This window comes from Dysidea avara, chromosome 6, assembly GCF_963678975.1.
Source record: "Dysidea avara chromosome 6, odDysAvar1.4, whole genome shotgun sequence".
Classification (NCBI taxonomy): Eukaryota; Metazoa; Porifera; class Demospongiae; order Dictyoceratida; family Dysideidae; genus Dysidea; species Dysidea avara.
In genome coordinates this window covers 13,091,876-13,115,871 of record NC_089277.1, presented here as the reverse complement: position 1 = coordinate 13,115,871, position 23,996 = coordinate 13,091,876, and the positions used below count along the sequence as shown (strand labels likewise).

Genomic DNA, 23,996 nt, shown 5'->3' with positions numbered 1-23,996 from the left:
TGTTACAGTTTGTAGTTATGTTGTCATGCCAACATTAAGCTCTAAGACAAATCCTGATCGCCACACCCCTAACATGACCAGAATAGGATAATAGACTCAAAGTTAGTTGGCTTCAAGCCATACAATTAAATATTTGATAAGGCTTCTGGCTAAGTCACTGCCTTTGCACATGCACACTTAGCCAAATATATTAGCAGGTAATAATTAGCAATAAAATCTCTTTAAAATAAATTTATAACTATTCCAAATTAAATACATATACAGTATGATCAACACAGTCTACTGAACAAGAAAATGGAATTGCCACAAATGATAGGCACATTTAAAATGCAGCGGCCAAAAATGCTATGTATAACAATATACAAGGTATCGTAACAAAGAAATTGTCTTCTTTTAAAACTATTTTTTATGGACAAAGTAATATACAAGACTAATAATAAACTCTACAATATACCCAACAACAAAAAAAGATGAGTGACATGGTTATATATTATTGCACATTTACAAGAAATAACTGTCCACTTTTTTACACCATCAATAGAAAAAATAATATTGATAAAAATTTAACTTTGTAGTAAGGAAAAGTAATAACATGTATCAACCAATGAAGCAGCAGGAATTAATGTAACTAAGGGTGGCATTAATTGGGGAGTGCAATATAATGCTCACATTGTGGCTGTTTTGGTCACCTGCTGTTGAAGGCTCAAGTTGAGACATCGTTCTGGGGGGATATCCATTATTGGCTCAAGTTCATCAAAGTCTAATTTACCACCATTTAAATCCATTTCGTTTTGCAGAATGTTTTGCATATCAACTGAATGAAAACCTGTGTTGCCGTTAAAAAGGCTAGCATCAAGATCAGGTGGAAGGTGATTTAAATCTACCGACACTGGAACAGATGTGGATCGTGGTCGGACAAGGACAATATCTGGGGAATGGGAGATGTGGAGCTGATGAGCCGGGTGTGATGAACGATGCATCGCTCGACATCCATTGCGGTATAATGCCTCCTCATAGCTTGGTGGAGGAGGGGGTGTCTGAGCCAGACCATTGTGCTGCAACAAAACTGGTGCAGGATGACATTCTGGATGCCCAGTAAGATCAGGATCAGAGTAGCCACTCAAATTCATTATAGCTGGTGGGATTGGGGAGCTAATTGGACTGTGGTGCTGTTGAAAATTGAATGCTGTATTGTTGTATTGTCCGCCATTGTTGAGACTCAGATTTGCCAAAGGCGAGTTAATGGATGCAATAGATGAAATACTTGATGATGATCCACGTCTCTCTCGGTTGCAGAATGATGATAAACTTTCCGTCGACTGATCTAATGTGTGATAAGCCTCATCGGGAAAATTATCTGCCATGCTACTATTATCTGCCAACGATGAAGTGGAATCACTAAGTATTGACTGAAAAGAAATCTCAGGATTGATGGACGGAGATAATAGAGGTGATACCGGAGTGCCTCGGCTGTTTCGTTTTCCAAGTGCTGGTGATCTTGCTCCAGCTACTGGGCTAGCACAACTGGGCAATGGAGAGTGAGCCGGACTGTACGGTGAATTAACACGAGGAGACCCCATTGGACTTCCACATGGACTACCTCCCAATGGTGGCGTGGAACATGGCAGCTTTATGCCTGATAATTTCTTTGTTTTCTTTCTCTTCTCTTTGGTCTTTGTTGGAGTGCTTCCTTGCTGGGTAGGAGTATCGACAGAAGAACTGCGTGAACGACGACTGGGCTTTGATTTCACATCTAAGTTAACTGTCCACCAATTGCTTTTCCCTTGGTTAGTGTTCTCTGTCTTGACGAATCGTTCATGAAGGGACAAGTTGTGCCTTATGGAATTCTACAACACAAATGACAAACACACACATACAAATGTATACAGAATCACAACAAATACATAACAAATAGGCTAATTATAACTATTGAAGGAGAAAGACATGAACCAAACGAAGTACTGTAAATTTTAACATGGCAACAATTAGATGATGATAAATTAACTACTGCACTTCAATACATTAATGATAAAACTTCTGGTGAAAGGCAAAGGGTGGAACACACACTGAGAATACTCAACACACAAAGCAGACACACAGGCCAACGAATTAATTGCTATTAGGTGGGTTGAAAAAACTATATTAAACCGCATTCCCATTACTATGCGTGTGTGTAATCTAAACATTCACAAGGCCTAAATGTTGATGTCCTTTTGGGGGACAATTATCGCCACTTAAAACTAAATTAGACCTAGCGGTGCTAATTTCACACCATTGATTTTACTCACCTTCCATCCTGCAGTAGAATTTGAATCAGCGCGTTCTCTAAAATAAGGGATATTGTCCGTCATCCACTTGTAAATTTCAGCAAGCGTTAAACGCTTATCTGGCGACGAGAGAATAGCCTGTGTTATCAAATCGGCATAAGATTTCTCTCCCCAAGGATTTCTTGGTTTCTTTGACGAACTGCCCCCACTGCTCCCGCTCTGCTTAAACCTCTTCTCGCCTTCTTCTCGTTGGTAATAATCCGGCGGAGAGTCGTTTTCCACTTCCAAAATACTTTGTGGCTCAACCATTTCCATTTTAACTGTTGTCTGCACCGCTTCCATCGCTGTAGGTAGTTCTTGTATCTCAGTACTTATCATACCAGGTAACATACCAGGTTCTGGACAGGGCCAAGTACTTGAACGAACTCTTAGAGCGTCATATGAGTCGTAAAAATTTTCCATCGTGGTTGCTTGCTATTTGGGGCTTCTGGCGGTGACGTTTCCTGCGCAAGGCGGCTTTTCACATAAAGGGAATTAGAGGCAGGGCCAAAACTGCAAAGACTTCTTTTCACGAAGTGGGCGCGACTCCTTAGCTTTCAGTACAATCAGCAGCGAACTATGTACAACCAGAGGCACAACCAGCTTCAAAGTCAAATAGTATCAGACAAGCGTAAATTATGTCCGTTTCCGAAATATATTTTCCAATCAATCACGCATCATTAAAATATACACACAAGAATACTGATAGGTTTTGCGGGAAGTTGTCGCCCCTTCGTGGCACTAGTGACGTCATATGCCGATCACGTGAAGCATGTCTCATTCTCGTAAACGAAGTGAGTGTTTTTGCACGCGTTAATTCCATTCGACATGTTCATAGCGTTTTAATGTTCACACATGTACACAATTACATGCTTATATACAACGCGCACGTTGCCGTACATTTTGATTTTCCTTCTTGTCCGCGTGCGAAAATATTGGTACCAGATTTACAGAAATATTTAAACATTTTAAAAGACACTAGAGCTGCATCCAGTTCCTCTGCTAGTGGAGAAGAAGAGTCTAAGCGGAACAAGTCAGATGTAACTTGGGAATGGCATGCAGACAGTGGATGGAAACCATTCACGTCTGCTCTGGCCCAGAAACTTACAGATGCATTCAAAGCACAAAAGGCAGATGTGATACTTAAAGTGTCAGGGGCAGAGATGAAGGTTGTGTTTGCCGATATGGAGCAGCGCAACACATCAACTGGATACCAACGTGACATTCGATGCACATCAGAAGACCCCTCGATTACAACTTGTAAGTAGCATATCATTATTAACTTCGTCAAGTCTTTGATAACACCCTATTAAGCTAATATGGTCAGGCCTATTATCATGTGATGGCTAATAAAAGTGATGCTTAAAAAATTCATAAGCTTGTGCCCATATGGTGTACTATATGTGCACCACCCAATTGTCAAGTGTTCCTTGAACACTGACTTACTTACTAGTAGTAGGTTTTACTTTCTGTTTAACTGTCTCCATTGAACAGAAACCATTTATGTTTATTGTACTACGTCTCTGTATGGCAGCACTGTATAAGGTTATCATGTAAGCCCGTTATACAAAGTTGAATGGGCTTTTTGCTACAGTCACTTATATACATGACTTAAATGGCCAGGTCAGATTCTCATTGGCTCAAATGTGAGATAGCCAGCCAAACTGAAGCTCATATGTTATTTGTATATGCTAGGGTAGGCTGTACTTCACATAACCCTATGACATTACCTTGGCAACCACAGAAGCCTTACAAAGTTAATGTATGGTTTTCATACATGGATTACTTATGTGTATATGTGTGTGGCTAATGTGTCTCTATCCAATGGCACCTCCTGTTTGTGTTCATTGTGTATAATTATTAGCTGAAGTGTGGGAATGGGAGGATGAAGGCAAGACTTGGCATGCTTACAAGGCTGGTCACTGCAGGCTGCTGGAAGCTGCAAAGCTTTGTGACTTGGATGAAGTTAGTATCTCGTCTGTTGGAAGGGACTACACAGTTGACCTGAAGCGCATGGTGCAGATAAATGATGAAAGTAAAACAGAAAGAAATGTTAGAAGAATAGACACTAGCAGTTCAGCAGGTTCGTGATTTACCCTTCTTATATAGTAATAGTCATCCAATAAAAACATTTAGGATGCAGGATTTGGTTATTACTCCCTAGTTCATGAGATGGTTTAGTTAAGGTTTATCTGTGACGTAGGAAACGATGAATATGTTTTGTTAGATTGTCTTTTATACTGATCTGTAGTATTATGTGTAAGTACATGTTTTGTGATAACTTTGAGGCTCTATGACTACTCATGAAGCTAGCACTATTAACAATCTCAGCTGGCTGAAATAACGTATTTGTAATGTGATAGTGTTAGCTATACTGGAATAAGATTAGTAGTGATTCACTTTTATGAATAGAACAAAGTTGGTTGAATTTGTCAACTCCCACCTTTCTTTACTGTACGTTTTATGTTTGCCACTGATAGACTGGCAGTGGATGGATGAACACGGAACATGGCATGACTACGATGCTACTATATCTCATAAGATTGAGAGCCTTCATTCAGCCGGATCTGGTGGTACTGTTGATTTTAGTGTTTTTGGACGACGCTACGAGGCAGATGTAACTGCGATGCAACAGATTAACAAAGACACCAATGTAAAAAGAAATATTCGTAGACAAGTGAAAGCAACAGCTGCATCTTTACCGGTATCATCTGCAGTATCGTCTGCACCTGCTGCTTTTTCGAGTAGTAGCAGTAATTCTGTCCGTGGTAGCTCTCGTGCTGGCAAAAGTACAAGCAAAGGTTTGTATGCATTTACCATGTGTGTGGTGTGTGTAGCTATGGCATATGCAATTAATAACTAGAATTATGCCCATAATGTCAACATTTAGTGTACTGCTGTGCAGGTATTTGTAATTTACCCAAATATGTATCATTTCTAGTACACATCATGGCTTCATGTTATGTAGAATTCAGATGTTGTTCTTATGATAAAATACTTTCGTTCTCAAAACAATTTTTGGTTATTGTAGTTGAAGCAATTTACTTCCACTGTTTTCCAAATTATCTAAACTGTCCCACCGTTTTAAACCTTTCAGGATTCCTCGTGAATATTTTTAACCAGGGATATATTTGAGTACACATTGTGGGAGGCTTGCAGTATGGAGGTATATTATCTTAGAAAGTGGAATACCTTGAGAAGCCAATGTCTCTGTGGTCTAGAGGAGTACCCTTGTGGTGACACACACCAAGCATATCACAGATGGCTGTGTGTCTATGAAATAACTATAAACAAAGAGTAGAATTTGATCTAGCACACAACTGTACTTTAACTGTCAATCCTCCAGAACTTGATGTCTTTCATCCCACTGATTAGATTTTCATTAATACAAATGTGTGAAGTTGCCACTAGCACTTTTACAGCAGACTTACAGGCAACACAGAAGAGAAGTCACAGTTGTAAACACCAATGGGTTGTCCTGTGTACACTTCTTGACAGATTGTTAGTATTTTAAGTGGATTAGTTTCTTTTGTTGGTTAGAGACACACACAATTATAGGTCAGTCAGGCACAAAAGCATTCTTTTAACTATTGCCAGCCCCTCACAGACATAGTGAAAATATTTGTCCTAGCTTGCCCCTCCTTGGTTACATACAGGTCAAGTTGTTAATGGAAGAAGGGAAGGTGTTAAGTGGATGGGATGGGCTTACTGAGAGGCCTTTTGAAACCAAAACACTAGGTGGTTTTTTTCATGTGACAGAGCTTCTTCCTGTTACTGTGGCTATGAAGCATTGTATCAACTGGAATGGTAACTGACCATCAGGGTACAGTGTAATAAGAGCTGTATTGCATTCAATGAGATAACCAGTTCTTCATAGGATACAGTGCACCTGTGATACATATGATGTATGTAGCTCTCCCTATTTTAGTATATGGGGTGCAGTGCTACTAATGGTACGTGGTTCTGACAGGTTTATGTAGTTAGCAGTAGTTACGGTATAATCTGTACCACCTATACACATTCATGGATCCATTTTATATGATTCCTATCTATGTACTGTGTTACAGTATTATAGCTTCTATCCTAGAGGGTATATTATACCCCTACATAAATTTATTGTAATAGCATGCATTGCTAGAAGTACAGTATGCATGTAGCAAATTTTACTCCACAAGAAATTCAACCCCACATTGCAGCAGCTACATTATTAGCCTGGCTAGTGGTACATATGAATACATGTATATGTCCATTTACACCATCTTGTATCAATGTAGCAAAGGAAGATGACACTGATGGGACCACTGTGGTATTCAAAGGGAAGGCACCAGTGGACAGTGCTTGCACACAGAAACTTCACAAGGTATTCTTATCTAGTTTGATTGTTTGTTCAAGTTACTATGGAAACTATGATAACTTTTGACTGCTTAAGTCACATCTTACATCAGAAGGAAGTTTTGCTGTAATGGCCTTATACATGTAATCTGACTGTCCTGTATCTTAAGAACCATTTGAGTGGGTCACATGATATTGATGTCATTATGTTTTCCTGGTTAGATATGGTTACATAGTGGATGAATGGTGGGTGGGTGTCTGGGTGTTAATTGAACAAGTTACTTCTGTTTCAGGCACACGTTTACTGTGAAGGTGATGAAGTGTGGGATGCCATGCTCAACCAGGTACTGTACTTGGGTATAGGATTGTGCAGAAAACATACTGGATGTAATTCTGTGTGTCCTAGCTCTTTAATTGTAAATTAGCATCAAGAATTGTAGAAATTACTCTGTGTGCGTGCATGCATGCGTGTGTGTGTGTGTTGTATATACAGGGGAGGATCTCCTATACATGCCCCTCTTTACCTGTTCAAAAGGCTTCCTGACTTCAGTGGTTTAAAATGTGCAGTGTGTTTTTCCTGAGTTTATGATAACATGGTCTTTTGTATGAAAGCCAAGATTAATATATTCCGTTTTCATTTGACACCATCCTCATTGTACAGTATCACTCTTTACCTTTAACTGATGGGTACTCCCAGGAACTGTAACTGCCAAAGGCCTTATAAGCGCCTTTGGCACTTATAAGACCTATAGAAGTTGTATAAGTGCCTTTGGTGCTTATAGGCTCCTGGTACTACCCTCAGGTGGTCTGTGTGTGTTTATCAGTTTTTATTTGCCAGAAAGCACACCATAAATGTGTTTATGTTTTGTGTGCTTGCTTTTTGCCCTAAGGACAAATGGATTCAGGGATTAGTTTTGTGGATATTTTTCCTACTGCATGAGGCCATTTACAAGTTTACATGATTATACTGTGGCCTAGAGAGAAATGTTAATGACAGTATGGCTTCTTTCTTATATCACTAAGATATGGCTTGTGAGCTTACACATACTATACTGAAAATTGTGTGTAAATAATTCTGTGTGAATATTTCAGTTCTAATTCAATGTAAACTGTTATATCTGGTGATATAATTTCCCATTTACTTGGTCGGTATTTTTCAATGTATGCATACAATGTACTTGACAGTGTACAAACATGAATACGCCTTCCTAATATGAGAATTCAGTGTAGGTGTGCTTTGAAGTTGCCTCATATTAGTGACATACTGTATCGTAATGCATGCAGTACATATATGGTTGTATAAATGTCGTCTGTATGTACAGTATGAGTGTGTGAGTATATAGCTGTATGCATGCATGTATGTGTTAATGTAAATATGGTACACATATATACTATATTTGTATATGTGTACATGCATCTCTACATGCAAATATGGAGAGATTTTTGGTTTTGTTTTATTCCATGTGCAGACTAATGTGAAAAATAACAACAACAAATTTTATATTATTCAACTGTTGGAAGATAATGACAGTCGCAATTTCAGTGTTTGGTTTCATTGGGGAAGAGGTGAGTATGTAGTTGGTGTATCTTTGTGTATGGGTATAATGTATAGTGTCCATCTACAGTATATATTTGTAGGATGTGCATATGTTTTTGCTATCAATAAACACAGCAGTTCCTAAAGTGTGCAGTACAGTGATAAATGAGCCTCAACTACTCATTGTAATTGTGGTATTGTTTAAGCTCACTGTGTATATTGTTGTATATGTTATAACCAATGACCATAGTTGATTAAAACAAAAATTGCTATGTACAAGATTTTGTAATTGCACGTAGTAATTATTGTATGACTGCTCAAATGACTGAGAAATTTTTGCCTTCAAAAAAATGATTCCATTGGTGGTACAGACATGACCTCAATGATCAGTGGCATACCCTACCATTTATGAAGATAAGGGGGATGCGTGAAGGCTAAAGCCTTCATTCTAAATGCTTAGAGTCATGCAGAAACTCAGCAGTAAGATTGCTGAATGCACGTTTACTTTTTGCCAGTTAATGGTTTTATTTATTGTAATCTAGGAACTGTCAGGTTGTAAATGTAGGGAGTCAGATTCTTAGCACTAAAACTGCATACTGTATGCATGATTGTAATGATGGAACTGCGTCAAGAGTGTATGTATACTAACTACACGCATTTCTTCAATGGTCCATACAGTACCTTCAGAGATCGAGCCCATGAAAATCTGAAATTTGACCTCTGGCCTTTACAAGCTATCAACACCTACATCTGTGTATGAGTGAAAAATTTTATCATAATTTTGCCATATTAACACAGCATGAGTAAAGTAGTGATTAAATTTGCAGGTGCATGCAACATGAAGTTATTGCATCATCCCTGCCTAAAGTGTTAGAAATAGATTAACTCAAACCCATGTAAGAGTGCAACTGTAATCCTGTTATGTAGTAATCCTTACTATATATAGCGTCGTACTAATGCCTTAAGCACAACATGGCTAAAAAATAGTATACAGTTTATTCGTTTGTGCTGTTGCATCCAGTAATTGGTGTTGACAATCTTTATTATTTAAACAATTTACAGTTAATATAACTGTACTGAATTATAGGGATTATCTCCAATAGTATAAGTACACAAAATTGGAATTTTCAACTAGAGTAGGGACCATATAGCACATCGATAAAAAGTATTGAAACAAGCTGGAGTATATAGTGTATGATATTAAATCACTGTAAAACAATAAGAAGTGTTATATCCCTACTGTACATTTCCGTTATGGTATCTTGATCACAGTAGGGATATAACAATTCTTATTATTTTACTGTGATTTAACATCATGAATTACTCCAGCTTGTTTCAATACTTTTATTGATGTGCTATGGTCCCTACTCTAGTTGAAAATTTCAAAATTTTTTCTGTACTTGTTTGTTGACTTTTTGCGTGAATAATTATTACGACTGGTGAACCCACGCATACTGTATCAAAAGAAAGTAATGGTGTGCCGCATGCCCCAGTTATATCAATTATCATCTGAAATGTTAAGTATCCATTACGCTTCATTGTTGGCTATGTTCAACCCGTTACACAGCAGTACGAATCAAGAACTGTTTGAAAAGCACCTCTGCAATCAAAGTAGCAACTATGAAAAATATGGACGATTTCTGTTACCAAAGGAAGCCATCACGTGATACCACCAAATCAACAATTTCACTGTCAGCAAAGATGAACGGGACACAAAGGAGGACACTGGTAAGTCCATGAAAAATGCATTGTACATACTGCGGTATGCCAAAAGGCACCTCCCAGGCTGAAGCGACATCGAACAGTGAAAAAAAATCAAGCCCATATCCTTAGCCGTTATCAAGTTATGCTTGTCTGAAGGCATCAGTCAGTCAGTCAGTCAGTCAGTCAGTCAGTCAGTCAGTCAGTCAGTCAGTCAGTCAGTCACTAGAAAATTCCTTTTAAAAATTCCATAGCAACTTGTTGTCGAAAGCATTTTGGATTGATCTGAAGGCTTGTTTGGGCTTAGTTTTGCCTAACCAACACCGCCTCATCGTCATCTGGGAAAAGTGAGGCTGGTTTTTGGGTGATGTTTTTTCATGGGACACACCCACACCCATGTGGTCCCTACTACCAAATACAGTACTATTGTACTGTATGATATGTTCAGTTGTAGGTGACCTCCTTGTTTCACTGCATTTTATTTCTATGATCCCTAATAGAATGTAAAATTCTTAATTTTTCCTTGTACTCGTTTGTTTACTTTTAATACCGCACCAAAAGGAAGCAACATCAAATACTTGTAGTGAAAAAAATTAAGCCCGTAACCTTGACCGTTCTTGAGTTACTTTGACATCGGTTGATCAGCCACCACTTAATTAAAAAAAAAATTTTTTTGTAGCAACCATTTCAGGTCATACTGAAGGCACTTTTGGGATTGGTTATACCTAACCAATACTACCAAGGTACCATAAAGGTATTGTGAGGCTGGTATCTGGTCAATTTTTTTTTTTTTGAGAGAGTGTAAACCTCCAAATATACAGTAGTATTGTACCTTGATTGTACTGTATGATATGTTGTATGATATACAGTGCACTGTATGTATAATACATTCTCTTCATGTACACAGTTGGGCTGACTGGCCAGAACACACTAACAGTGTGTGGGACAGACCTTGAACGAGCAAAAAACATTTTCAAGAAGAAGTAAGCCATTGCCATGTCTTGTGTATACACATGTACAACTGGTGTACATTGCTTTGTTGTGTTAAAAAGAACAAGTGTTTCATGATCCTGCTTTGCAAAGCACATGCACTCAGTATTCTTTACATTTCAACTATATTTAGTAAATTTGTTGATGCACATGGCTAACTAATTTGTTGCCCGGCCTCTAAATGATCGAACATTGCAGCATATCCACGAAAGTGGTCCATTTTGTTGGTTTAAAAAAATGTATGTAGATACTGCTGAACATTTCGATATTTTACTCCTCCAATATTTATCATGTTCGTATAGTGTTTCTTTTTGTTTACAAGGAGCACGATAGGGTTTTACACAGCTGAGAACTCAAACTTTATATAGCTACTGTAAGTGTACTGTGCAATGTTGTGTAGCATGAAGAACAGTTACTGTTTAATACTTGCTATAATTGCAATTTTGGTTGTGTATGACTCCATTATACACGTATACATGAATGTTTACCATATCAATACTGATTGTATGTGTATATGGTTGTGCACTCTGTTGACTATAAGTGGTTTGCAGGTTTTCTGATAAGACATGTAATAGTTGGGAGCAACGGGACAACTTTGTGAAGCAATCTGGCAAATATGATCTAATTGCAGTGGATTATGAAGCCGCGGTAAGACTGGTCAACCGTACAGCATACATGTACAAGTACAAGGAAAAATTAGGAAGTTTCAGTTTGATTAGGGATCATAGACATAGAAAGTAGTGAAACAAGTCACCTACCCTGTTCACCTAAAGATATCTTCAGGTGTAGGCAACCTGATTCTTACTTTTCTAATTCATTGTAGTAGAGTTTTAATCTCTGAATCAGTACTAATATTTATATGCATATTCCATATCATTATAGAAGAACACAGACCAAGTTCATGTAAATCCTAAAACATGTAAATCAAGATGCTGTTTTAATAAGCGTGTATGTTCATGATGGTCCCAAGTGTCTTTCTACGGGCTACAGTACATGTATGTAAATGTATACTACCACAATCTTATACTAGTAAGATATATAGTAGCTTCTTTAACTTTGGTGTGTGCTGCTTTAGAAAGAAGACTCATCTGAGGAGGATGTTGTTGATGCTCCAGATGATGGTAGTGCTGCAGCGGTCAAGTCACAGTTGGATGTTAGACTACAAGTAAGACCAGAGTGACCAGTTTACTACAAGCCTGCACACACACACACACACACACACACACACACACACACACACACACACACACACACACACACACACACACACACACACACACACACACACACACACACACACACACACACACACACACACACACACACACACACACACATACACACACGCATATTGCTTACCAGAATGAATGTCATGAGTCATGCACACATACTTATGCACATGCACAAATTTAGACACAAGATTCCATCACTCAGTAGTAGTAGGAGCCTGTACATAAAAATGAAAGGAAAAGCCAATTGTATGTAATGACATAGAAATGGTATAGACTAGTAGCTACGGTGTGAACTGCCACCATTTTGTTCTGACTATTGTGTAACAATTTGTTATAGCAGGTACCACACTTATGGTACAGTGTATGCATTGTATTATACAGTATGTTAGAGGCTGTAGAGTAAGTAGATACTGTACGATGCATCTTTAAATGTACGGTATGTGTTAAATGTCCATTGTTTTCATTGTTTTGTTGATACAAAGTTACCTCATGATGTGTTTGAATGATTGAGTGATTTGATCAGCCCAATCAACTGATCTCCAAAGTGGTTGTGGTGTTATGATACATGTATACATATTTATCCAATGCGTGCACACTCACCACAGCAAACCACACACAGAGACTTTGTAAAAGATGCATATACATATAAAAACACATGCATGGATAGACATGCACTATACACATGTAAAAAGAGCAAATCACATTACCACCCAAGGATGACTGCAGTTCTAGAAGTCTAATCTTAGCTATTTTACTTGATCGTTGTAATGATTTATTTAGCCGGTTTTTTTGTAGACTATCTTATACCAGTTAAATTTTTAGACATTCTGCTGCACTCTGGTGGAATGATCTACCTGATGATATATCATCCATCCTTGGTACAGGGTGTATATGATTTTATGCTGTGTAATGATATTTGTGTAGCGTATATTATAGTTTCTGTAACTGTGTGCTTGTGTTGTACTTATAGCTTCTGTACTTGTGTGCTTTCATTGCTTTTGTAATTGTTCTTGTATGTTCTTTTATGGGAGAATGACTATGCCGAATATTTGAAAATCAATCTCTAGTCTTAGGACAATTGCAGTTTTACACTTGCATAATTTTGAGATAATTGTATTTTCCTCTGTCTATCAAACTGAATTATGCACATACAGTAGCTCAAAATTGAGTCTAAATCACGTGTCAGTTTAGCCGACTTTTTCAGGTGATCAAAGGGAATTGTGATTGGGCCAGCATTCAACCACTTTACATGGATGCATGTATATACATGCAAAATTGATTTTAAAAATAATAAAATAAATAGTTGGTTCAGAGAAAGACAGAGTCTGTATACAGCCCTGTACATATGACACTACACAGCCACATGCACTTATGTACTACTCACACACACATGTGTGACTGTTCATCAAGATCTTGTATATACTCTGTTACATACATATCTAGTCTCTCATTGAACTGATCTGTAATGTCAAAGAAATGGAAGAAGCCGTAATTGAGATGAAATATGACACTAAGAAGGCTCCACTAGGTAAGTCATGTGTTAGCAATGTGATCAGAGTTGATAGAGTGATGAAGTGGTTACCAGCTCCAATGTCATAGGTGGACCCATCACACTATATGACTGACTTGGGTTGCACTATCCCAGTATGTCAATAGTTTAGGGTGGCATATAGTGTATTGTACATGTGTAACAGATTGTGTGTGCTTAGTTGCTGCTACTATAGAAGAAGTTTATACTTTCATTGTGGGAAGCAAATGTCAATTATCCATGTATCATTGTCCATTATATGGTATTGTATAGAGTCCTTTTGTGCGGGACTATAAATAAGGGGAACTCCTGTGCATGATGCCTTGTGCCCGATGATGTGCCAGTTTTACTAGGTTGACTATATACACCCTGTAACTACTAATAGTGGAAGGGTGTGTACTCATGCATGTGTGTATAGTGTGCATGTACTACACTGTAGCTGTACAGCTGCAAGTGTATTAATTGAAATTTAATAGTAAATGTGTTTGCATGTACATATGTAATTTGTGACACATGCATCCCTTCACTCTCCCTACAAGCACTGTAATAACACAGGTTAGTGTCACTACTTTCTAGTCAAGTAAGATCACTCCTCCACACGCATGTATAATTTCTGTGAGCACCACTCATCAATAAAATACTTCACATCCATGCTTATCACATGGAATCAGACCCTGTAGTCACATGGAATCAGACTCTGTGGTCACATGACACTATATTTCTAGTATTGTGCACCATTACTGAGCTCATAGGGATTGTAAAAAAATTGTGTAGTTGTACTTTATCTCTGTAGCTTTTGTAATGTGTGTTCTGTGCTTGCAGGGAAACTAACCAAAGGTCAAATAAAAGCAGGTTATGCTGCCTTACAGAAGATAGAGGCTTGCATTAACAAGGGCAAAACTGGTGATGCTCTTGTCCAGGCATGTGATGAGTTTTATACCAGAATTCCTCACAACTTTGGGTATGTAAAAGTTTTTAGGTTTTTACATTTTATGAAACCTGTACTGTAGGATGAGAAGACCTCCCATTTTAAGGACAAAGGAAGAAGTCAAACAAAAGATAGCCTTGTTAGAGGTAATAGTCTGCTAGTAGAAATACTTAGCAAAAATGTACCTGTATAAGCCAACAGCACATCAATTTGTTCACATTAGTAGGTCATATTGAGCTACCCGGCTTCCTGCGTGCCAAAGCAGTCTTTTTTGCACTGCATTCATAAGACTGTAGCCACCAAAACCAGTCGTGTAATGTCAATATGTACGTACGTTAATTTCTTTTTAGTCACTAAAGAAGTTGAAATTTCAAACCACTTACTTAAAAGTAGACTGTTTGGTTAGGCTCTGCTTTCCTGTTATAAGGGTTTTGTGGCCAAGGATGTAATCTATCTCTAGTTCCTGTTAGAGTATTTGTACATTGTAATACATTGTAACAGTTATAGTAGAAGGTGCTAACTGTACAAATCTGACCTAATCCAGCACAGTGCTTGACCACTTATTTCCATTGACAGCATATAAATTTATTCATTACAGCCTGTAAATGGTAATCTTGTGTAAGGCTATTATATTCTCTTAGGCTGTGTGGGTAAAGCATAGTCAGTCAAAGAGTGAATGAATTTTGTTATATGAAGCCCTTTGTAGTATTGTCTGTATGAACAACCAGCCAGAGATCCTGCAGGCATCGATCCACTATGTGACTGGATGTGCCCTAACCCATGTAAAAGTACATATATCATCCCTACTTTAGTTGCCAACATAATGATTCTTTAGAAATACCACTTTTTATTGAAATTCAGGTTAAATGCTGTCCACAATCCTTTAGGTGCTTTTCTGTCTTGTGTTCCTTAAAGTATGCAGCACACATTATATAATATTATACTTGTATTAAATTTCCATGAGTACATGTGAAACTGGTTATATAATATCTAGGCTATAGTTTGTTGTTTGAAATTATTGGATGGTGTCTATAGGATAGAAGGTATAGTAGATGGGAATCTAAATAGAGTACGGCTTCATGTCATGCATGATATGTAGGAGAGGACCACGTCAGGATCCGTTTTGCATTATTTTAGTGCGGTGTAATTCCAAATAGGTAGTGTGTGAAATAGAGACCTTGATAAGTAGGACACTTGTCTCTTCACACATTGCACATAGCAACCACCAATATCAGGATACTGCCAATGTACCCATCCCTTTGGGCCTTCGTGTATAACCATGAACTGATCTGCTAGCTCATTGTTGTATCCTTTGTATGTGTTATATAGGCTTTGGGAGACATTGAGATTGCCATGAAAGTTTTAAGTGATGCTGGGTCTAAATCTGATATTCATCCTGTTGACCGTCACTACCAACAATTAGGCTGTAAAATGGAACCACTGGATCACAGTAGCGAGATGTTTAAGGTAACTTATAAGTGCAACTAGGATGTTTTCTGTTTTCATGCAGGGATAATATAGTTAGGACCTCAAAAAGTGTCTTTTATAAAGAGGTTACATGTATAGTGTACTATATACTTAACAGTGAACACTATTTTGTGCCACGTTTTGTTATGATAAACATGAACTACAACAAAAGGGGATAGTTTATGGTATGCATGCGTTTGTGTGTGTTTAAGGCATTGGATTTTGCTATAGACATCCTAAAAATTACTTTCTCAGTGCAAACAAGAGAAAACCTATCCATCCCTGCTATTTGTTTTGTAATATGTAAAATAGGTTGATGTTATACAATGTATTTTCCTACTAGCTAATAGAGAAATATGTCCAACAAACACATGCCAAGACACATAATATGTATACAATGGTTGTCAAAGAAGTAATAGCTATTGAGCGAGGTAGAGAAGCAGAGCAATTTCAGGACCATGGAAACAAGTTAGTCTGAGAAATTCATTGTATAGTGATATGCTATTGTAATGTGTATTTCATTTGTTAAGAATGTTGCTATGGCATGGATCACGATTAACAAACTGGGTTGGAATTCTTAGTCAGGGATTAAGAATTGCCCCACCTGAAGCACCAGTCACAGGATACATGGTTTGTTAACAACTGTTAGTACATGTACATAGTATAAAGTAAACTAGACACTTTTTATGCTACATATAATGCCGGTGTCTTCATTACGATGTCTTGATTTCAAATCATGTGTGCATAGGGATATAGATTTTCTTAATTCTAATGTAAAAGTGCCTTCCCACTATGCATACGTGTGTGTGTGCCACAAAAAAAAATTCTAACTGTTTGATGTTTGAGTTGACGTATCCTGAATGCTGTATATGTATAATGTATAATTACAATTCTATTATTAATGTACTAAATTATTCTTACTGTATGTAGTTTGGTAAAGGAATCTATTTTGCTGACATGTGCTCAAAGAGTGCCAACTACTGTTTTGCCACTCGTGCCAAGAATGAAGGACTTGTACTGCTTTCAGAGGTCTGTGTGTACAACATGATCTCTTTGTTCTCTGTTATTTGTTAGTATATTTGTACTTCTGCACAAGGCACACGCTTTAACAAAGAATTCTATTGATCTTATATTTGGTTTCAATTGATTACGTTTGTGTATAATTTCATTTTGATGTTAGTTATACTTCTGGTTATAAAAAGAATTTAATGTATCCAATAACTTAGGAACACTATTCGGTTTGGTGTCTTCTTTCCTTGACTTCAGTAATATTGTTTTTCTTGTGATGTTATACTTCAGGTGTCACTGGGTCATAGCAACAATCTCCTAGCAGCAGATTATAGTGCTGATAAGCTCCCTAGAGGAAAACATAGTACTAAAGGACTTGGTCGTATCGAACCTGACCCTTCTCAGAGTCATACACTGTAAGATCACAAGCACTTTAAGCTGTGTTATGCTCTTTGTATTTTTAGACCCGATGGCGTAGTTGTTCCAGTGGGAACTAGTAAAGACACAGGTGTTTCTAATCCGATGGGATATACCCTTAATTACAATGGTAAAGTAATTATATAAAATGTACATATACTGTACAAATGGGCCTCATTGTTATGCCCATCTCGATCTGTGCCAGTTTGTCATTACCAGTTGGCACAACAGATACATGGATGCTGTTTTGAGAACGTCTGTACAGATATATAAAGTCAAGCAGATACATGTACTATAGATGTTAGCAATTGATGTCTGATCACTATCTCCTTACTTAATCTTGAATGTTGTCAAATTTACAGTACATATTATCACATTTGTGAATCCACATACTGTAGAATGTACTGTTGTTTTTCATGCTAGAATTCTACCAATAGTGCTGTAGTTTCCACATGCAAGGCTGGTTCTTGTATTAAAGTGACCTTGTGCATATATAGTGATTCCAATGTTTGGAACTATTAGAGTTCGCCATTACTTTGTATGTGGGTATGGTCTGTTAATACGGTAGCCACTAAATGAGCTTTACTTGTTAATATAGGTCACCTGGACTCACTGGGCATGGGTGGATCCAGGAAGGTCCACTGTGAGCCCTCCTCCTCCCCACTTAACTTTTTAACCCTGCATTATCCATTTATACTAAACATTGGTTAGCCAAAGCAACTCAGTGGAGGTTCCAAATGCCCCCTACCCCCTACCCTTCCCATTTTTTCCTATCTATCAGACATATTTTTTAACAAGATCAAGGTTCTTTAATAGAACAATCATGTATCACAGAGAATCACTTGCAATGCAGAGTGTGTATCCCATTTACAAAATTTCCTAGGAGACCAAGTATACCAATTGCATGGTACTGTAAATGTAAGTGTTTCTTTGAGCAATGGCTGTCCTTTGTATACCATACCTGACTATATACTAAGTAGAATGCAATACTTAGTAATTAGAGGAAGTCTTGCAGCCTCAAGGCTTTCTCTAAACAATTCGTGTGAGAAAACACAGTAAACACACTGTAAACAGTTGAGAAACTACTTCTGTGCGTAATTTGCGGTTTAAAGTGGTTTGTTATAGTTATACTTCCTTAGCAACGCATAGCAACGTAATTTCAGAATTACAAAATAATCCATACACTGTAATATGCTAAATTACAGTATTTACAAATCTAATTATCTAGCTGAATTAGTAATAGTAATAGTATGTACATGGTTGATTAATTGCCTATTCAGTTAGAAGGGGTAGTATTAACTGCATGGGCGCTGATTTTTAGAAGTAGCATAGCATCAACTTGTTATTATTTTACAGTGGTCAATATTGAAGGCTTGACAACAACAAGTACTGTAGCCTTTGGGTAATCCACCTGTACTTGAGTGTGGCACTCGACTAGACATTGGGTGGCCTGCAGTTTGAATCCTGGGGTAGGAGGATTTTTTTTCCTTTCATTGGCCCTTTTTCTGTTTCACCTTATTGTCAACTACTGTAGGTTAAGTAATCATTTAAAGTCTCCAGTTTCGGTTAGGTTAGGCTGCAGCACATGTTGCTGTACCATTAGTGTTTAAGTTCTAATAATATGACCAAGTACTAAGAGTAATAAGAAATTTGGTCAAAATTACGTCATAAATGAAATAATAATAATTAAGGTTTGAGAAAACTACAAGACTTACAAACTTGCACTAACTGGGGTTCGAATCGCCAGAGAACAAAGGCACAAATGTATAATAGTTGGAAGTTTTCCAGTGATACAGTATGACAGCTCTATTTAACACCAACCAAAACAGATTAACATGTGACTTGCTTACCAATATGTGTAGCCAGTGCATTTTTGGAACAATGTAAAAGCGGCAAGCCGAAGCAATAAGCTGTCATCTACATGTATGAAAGTAGGCATAGAAATATAAGTAGCTATTAACTTCACTGATGTGTGCTCGAGTGTGTGCTTCAGAGCCATTTGTCATTTTGGACCGAATGGTGTTTTGGCAATAGAGCAGTCACTTAACTGTATATACTTAATTAACTGTTGGCTCTCCATCCTAAAATTAGCTTACAAAAGCTGGTGTCTAGCTTGCAAACTTGCCAGATCAATATACTCTAATAGAGCAGTCAGTTATCTTAATATAGCAGTCAGGTATTGTTATGTATACAACCAAGTACCAGAAATGAATTACATCATAAATAATGAATGAATGAATTAATTAATATATGCAGAAACTACAAAGCCTACAGACATGCACTAACCAGGGATAGAATTACCATTGAACGAAGGCACAAACGTATACTGAACAGCCATATTATTCCATATAACACACCCTACAAAACAGGTAATTAAGGTGGCCACACCCAGCACCAATATGCAACAAGCAAAGGAAGTTCACCATTGCCACACCTCTGATGAACCGCATTTAGCTACCGGTGATTGCTAGTGAATTCTGTGTTGTATATTGGCTTGGTTTGGGATCATATGCTGACTATATATGCTGGCCTTCACCACCTTGTCATGCATAGCCTCACTTATTAATAGACTGAGTCATCTTCAGAGACACATTACATCATCCTTTACCTGGTTTGTTACATGTAATCTTCGGTGTTGCCAATAATGTATTGCTGTGTACAATACTACAGATTTGTGTGCATATATACTGTGTACACATCACTGCTATTGCTACACCAATGATGTACTGGCACTGCTACCAGTGGCCTCTAGTTACATTGCCACTATTGTGTTATATCTGTCATTATTGTGCCGTATTGAGTTGGTTTGGGAGCATAATTATTTTGATTGTGCCTTCATCACCTTGTCGTGCATAGCCTCACCAGGGGGTTGTTGCATTGGTGTATGTACTAGGGTATATGTGACCCGATCCTAGTAATTACTAGGGGGCAAAAAATTGTAAATTACAAGTAGAATCGGGATCGAAGTTGTGATTTTGAAAAAAAACTGTGTAAACAAGAAGTAATAGGGATGGTGATTCACAATACTCCTTAACACATCAATACAAGCCAAGGAGCTTGATTTGTGTATATTAAATTTAAGATTCCTATTTCGACTGTTCAAATAAAAAGCCAAAATAGGAATCTTAAATTCAATGTACACAAATCAAGCTACTTGGCTTGTATTGATGTATTAAGCAGTATTGTGAATCACCATCCCTATTACTTCTTGTTTATGCAGTTGTTGTTTTTTCAGAATCACAACTTCGATCCCTATTTTACTTGTTTAGATTTACAATTTTTTTGCCCCCCTAGTTTCTGAAATTTGTTCATGTCCATGCACATTGACAACACAATTTTATGGCTGGCATGCAGTGATATAGTACTGCTGCATGGATTTGTACATACAGACACTGAAAACAGCAAATCAAATTTACCATACACCAGGTGTAAATAAAATTTGACAAATTCATACTCACCAGTTTCAACAAATTAAATGTTAAATAGCAAGCAATTGCATAGACTCCACATCACTGGCTTTTGAGGTGCTTATTGACATCTGACAGATTTAATGATTAAATTTCAAACACACAGCACAAATTTTTTTTAAATTAAGAGTATTAATTGCAAACATTAGAATAACACATGCACTATAATTTCACAGGAATGAGTACTAAGTTCATTAAATTATAATCATTTACATATACTGGAAGGCTATACTGTTTTCTTACGCGAATTCTTTCCCCCAAGGCCTTGGAACTGCCCTTAATTTTCGATCGCGTACAAAGGGGACACCCCCCCCCCTTTTCGATTCGAAGGGTTACGCTATTTCTGATAGCTTACGAGGCTGTTACATCAATTCTTGACTGATAAATGGATGTAGTAGCCCTTAGGAAAGTGCCTGGGAAGCGGTTTCAGTGACGGGCTGTTGGCCACACGCCCTTCACTGACGCGAGTTGAAAAACTCTAAAACGTTCAGAAACAAATTTCAGTGAGCAGCATTTATGTTTAATGTTTAGTTTAATACATCTTGATGCGTTTTAGTCCTGTGTGTTGCTTCAAATGGCATTTTTTAAACTGTTGTACTTTTGCTTTTATGGCTTCGCGAGTGATGGCGTCTCAAAGCCATGATTCTTGCTCTATATCTCGCAATCGCCTTAGAAAGCAAAGATTTTAATATCACACAGACCTGGGTAGGAATGATTTTAAAATACACCATACATTTTTAGTGCTGATATCTACTTCCTGTGGGCTGTAGATGCGCAAAATAATAAGAAGATGGAGATATGGGGCGATTTAGGAAATTTTTAAAAACTCCCAATACCACTTCCCTTGTGTTTTATACTTCCAGATCAGTCTTTACAACACCAGAGGAAGGTTTGGAAGGTTTTTGAAACACATCCAAAGCCCGGAAGGCTGCTTTTGGTGTGCCTTCTATTAGAGAGTTTTGAAAATTTTTGCTCCGATCCCTATTATGAACCACAATTGTGGTTCATGATACAACCAAGTACTAAGAATAAGAAATGCGGTCAAAATTATGACTTAGTGAATGTTTGAGAATACTACAAGACCTATGAACTTGTGCTAACTGGGGTTTGGCTCGCCGGTGAACAAAGGTGCAAACGTGTAATAATCAGGAGTTTTCGTGCCAGTGATTGAAACAATACGACAGTTCTATTTAACGTCGATCAAAACAGATTAGCACATGATTGATTCATTCCTACTGTATCAGTGCCAGTGCATTTTTGGAGCAGTTGTTAATCTAGAGAGTCGAAGTGACAAGCCATCATCCACGAAATGTTAGTGTGAATTAGTTTCGCTGATGTTAGTTTCAGAGCGATTTGCCATTTTACAGGTGACCGAGGTGGCTTAACACCCGCTGCCAGTGTTTTGCCTTCTTGTCAGGCATTGGAGAAAGGGTGCTTGCGAGATACTGTTGTAAGTATGGATGGGCGGTATTGTATTTTTGAAGAACGGTACAGTATTAGGAAAATACCTCGGTATCACTAAATACCTTTTATATTTTACACTCTTATTAAAAACATGGTAAGCTATATTTACACTTATACCCACATTGTGCTATTAGTCTTTTAATTAAAAGGAACAAATGAAACAACAATATTATTATTGTGCACAAAGTAAGTTTTGAAGTATCCCAAAAAGTAAGAAATCATTGTGAATACTTCAACACACAAAGCTATGTGCTTGTCCACAGTGTAAACATGTTTGTATGGGACTTCACTTCATGTGCGTATGGTCACCACTAAACCATCAAAAATTATTACTACATCAAATTCGGTATTTGGTATTTTTAGAAAACCACTTCGGTATCTGAAAAGTACCTTTGTTAACTACTAATACCTAAATACCTCCCAACCCTAGTGTAAGAAGGGTGGAAGTGAGCCTGTTGTATTGTATACTATACAATCGAGATACTCTAATAGAGCAGTCAGTCACTTAACTTGACTATGTAAATGGAAGTTCACACACTTAATTGCTAGAAAAAGTCTAGCTCTCCTAATCAAGTTAAGCTCTGTGTGTCCATCTTGTAAACTTGCACAGATCGATCTACTCTAATATAGCAGTAACTTACCTTAATATAGCAGTCAGTTTCATACTAGGTTTTGTTAGGTACAGTAGAACCTCAGTTATCCGAACCCCTTGGGACCAGGGGTGGTCCATAAGTCTGAAAAGTCCGTATCTCTGAAACTGTGTATAAATAATCTTAAAATAGCATTTTAAAATTTTAAAAAGTATTTCAACTATCCTAATAGAACAGTCACTACTCTAATAGAGCAGTCATTTCCGTAGTTTGGTTAACCGAGAATCCGGATAAGTGGGGTCCAGATAACTGAGGTTCAACTGTATGTTTTATTCTCTTGAACACTATGGTAGCTACACACTGTATATGCCTTGCCCTGGTGTTAGATTGTCATGTTGGTACCTGTATTTGGTTTTATGTGACGCAGTCCTAATGCCAACAATAATAATCTTCGGAGGGTTGCAGTTCTGTGTGCATCACAGCCAGATATTTTTTCCAATATTTAGTCACAATTAAGCAGAGCAGTCAATATATACATATATATATATATAAAAATACGGTCATCACATTTTATCATAAGATCATCCCCCTGTTTAAACCACTCAGGTGCAACACAAACATTATTGTAGATTACATGCAGCTCCCTGAGAGGGTATAATCACCTGCATGGGTATACACCCCTCCCCCTTTCCTTGTCATCTCTTAGATCTGCCCATGTATTTACAAAACACAAAATAATTTATGGTTGATTTGTGTCTGTATGTGGCAATTCATTTACTGTACTCTTATGTACTTTCTTTTAGAGTATGTTGTTTATGATCCCAAGCAAACTAAGATGAGATATTTAGTCTGGATAACATTCCAGTTTAAATGAAGACTAGACATTAAGGGCAAGCTATTAGTAGTGAAAGAGTATGCAAGGATATTTTTAACCATCTGTTAGATTACATTTATTATCTAGGTTTTATTTATGACTGCAATACACTTATGTATGTTTTAAACAAGAGTATTTTCAATTCCGACATACAG

At 37.5% G+C, this 23,996-nt stretch overlaps 2 protein-coding genes across 3 annotated transcripts; one reads left to right on the top strand and one right to left on the bottom strand.

Moving 5' to 3' along the window:
- Positions 1-216: 216 nt before the first annotated feature.
- LOC136259074 (forkhead box protein O6-like) lies at positions 217-3,019 on the bottom strand. Its single transcript, XM_066052493.1, has 2 exons — positions 2,289-3,019; positions 217-1,847 (listed from the first exon to the last, which is right to left on the bottom strand). Exons 1-2 carry the CDS (start codon positions 2,727-2,729, stop codon positions 666-668), a joined length of 1,623 nt encoding a protein of 540 aa, XP_065908565.1. The 5' UTR covers positions 2,730-3,019; the 3' UTR covers positions 217-665.
- LOC136259073 (poly [ADP-ribose] polymerase 2-like) lies at positions 2,953-23,989 on the top strand. Of its 2 annotated transcripts, none has more exons than XM_066052492.1 (20): positions 2,953-3,100; positions 3,282-3,566; positions 4,171-4,389; positions 4,787-5,107; positions 6,581-6,666; positions 6,932-6,982; positions 8,108-8,204; positions 10,784-10,859; positions 11,418-11,514; positions 11,942-12,031; positions 13,542-13,626; positions 14,449-14,587; positions 14,637-14,700; positions 15,884-16,021; positions 16,365-16,489; positions 16,552-16,651; positions 16,952-17,050; positions 17,321-17,445; positions 17,494-17,576; positions 23,771-23,989. In XM_066052492.1, the coding sequence occupies exons 1-20, from the start codon at positions 3,079-3,081 to the stop codon at positions 23,839-23,841; spliced, it is 2,373 nt and encodes a 790-aa protein (XP_065908564.1). In that variant the 5' UTR covers positions 2,953-3,078; the 3' UTR covers positions 23,842-23,989. The 2 variants fall into 2 exon arrangements, with proteins under 2 accessions (XP_065908564.1, XP_065908563.1); XM_066052491.1 differs by having other exon boundaries at positions 3,064-3,100; positions 3,252-3,566.
- The last annotated feature ends 7 nt before the right edge of the window (positions 23,990-23,996 follow it).

Coding starts and splice junctions, on each gene's coding strand:
- LOC136259074 (XM_066052493.1), bottom strand. CDS start 2,729: ATGGAAAATTTTTACGACTCATATGACGCTCTAAGAGTTCGTTCAAGT. Junction 1,848..2,288: donor ATTCTACTGCAGGATGGAAG/GTGAGTAAAATC, acceptor TTTGTGTTGTAG/AATTCCATAAGGCACAACTT.
- LOC136259073 (XM_066052491.1), top strand. CDS start 3,079: ATGTCTCATTCTCGTAAACGAA. Junction 14,701..15,883: donor AAAAGATAGCCTTGTTAGAG/GTAATAGTCTGC, acceptor TGTGTTATATAG/GCTTTGGGAGACATTGAGAT. Junction 16,652..16,951: donor CACCAGTCACAGGATACATG/GTTTGTTAACAA, acceptor TACTGTATGTAG/TTTGGTAAAGGAATCTATTT.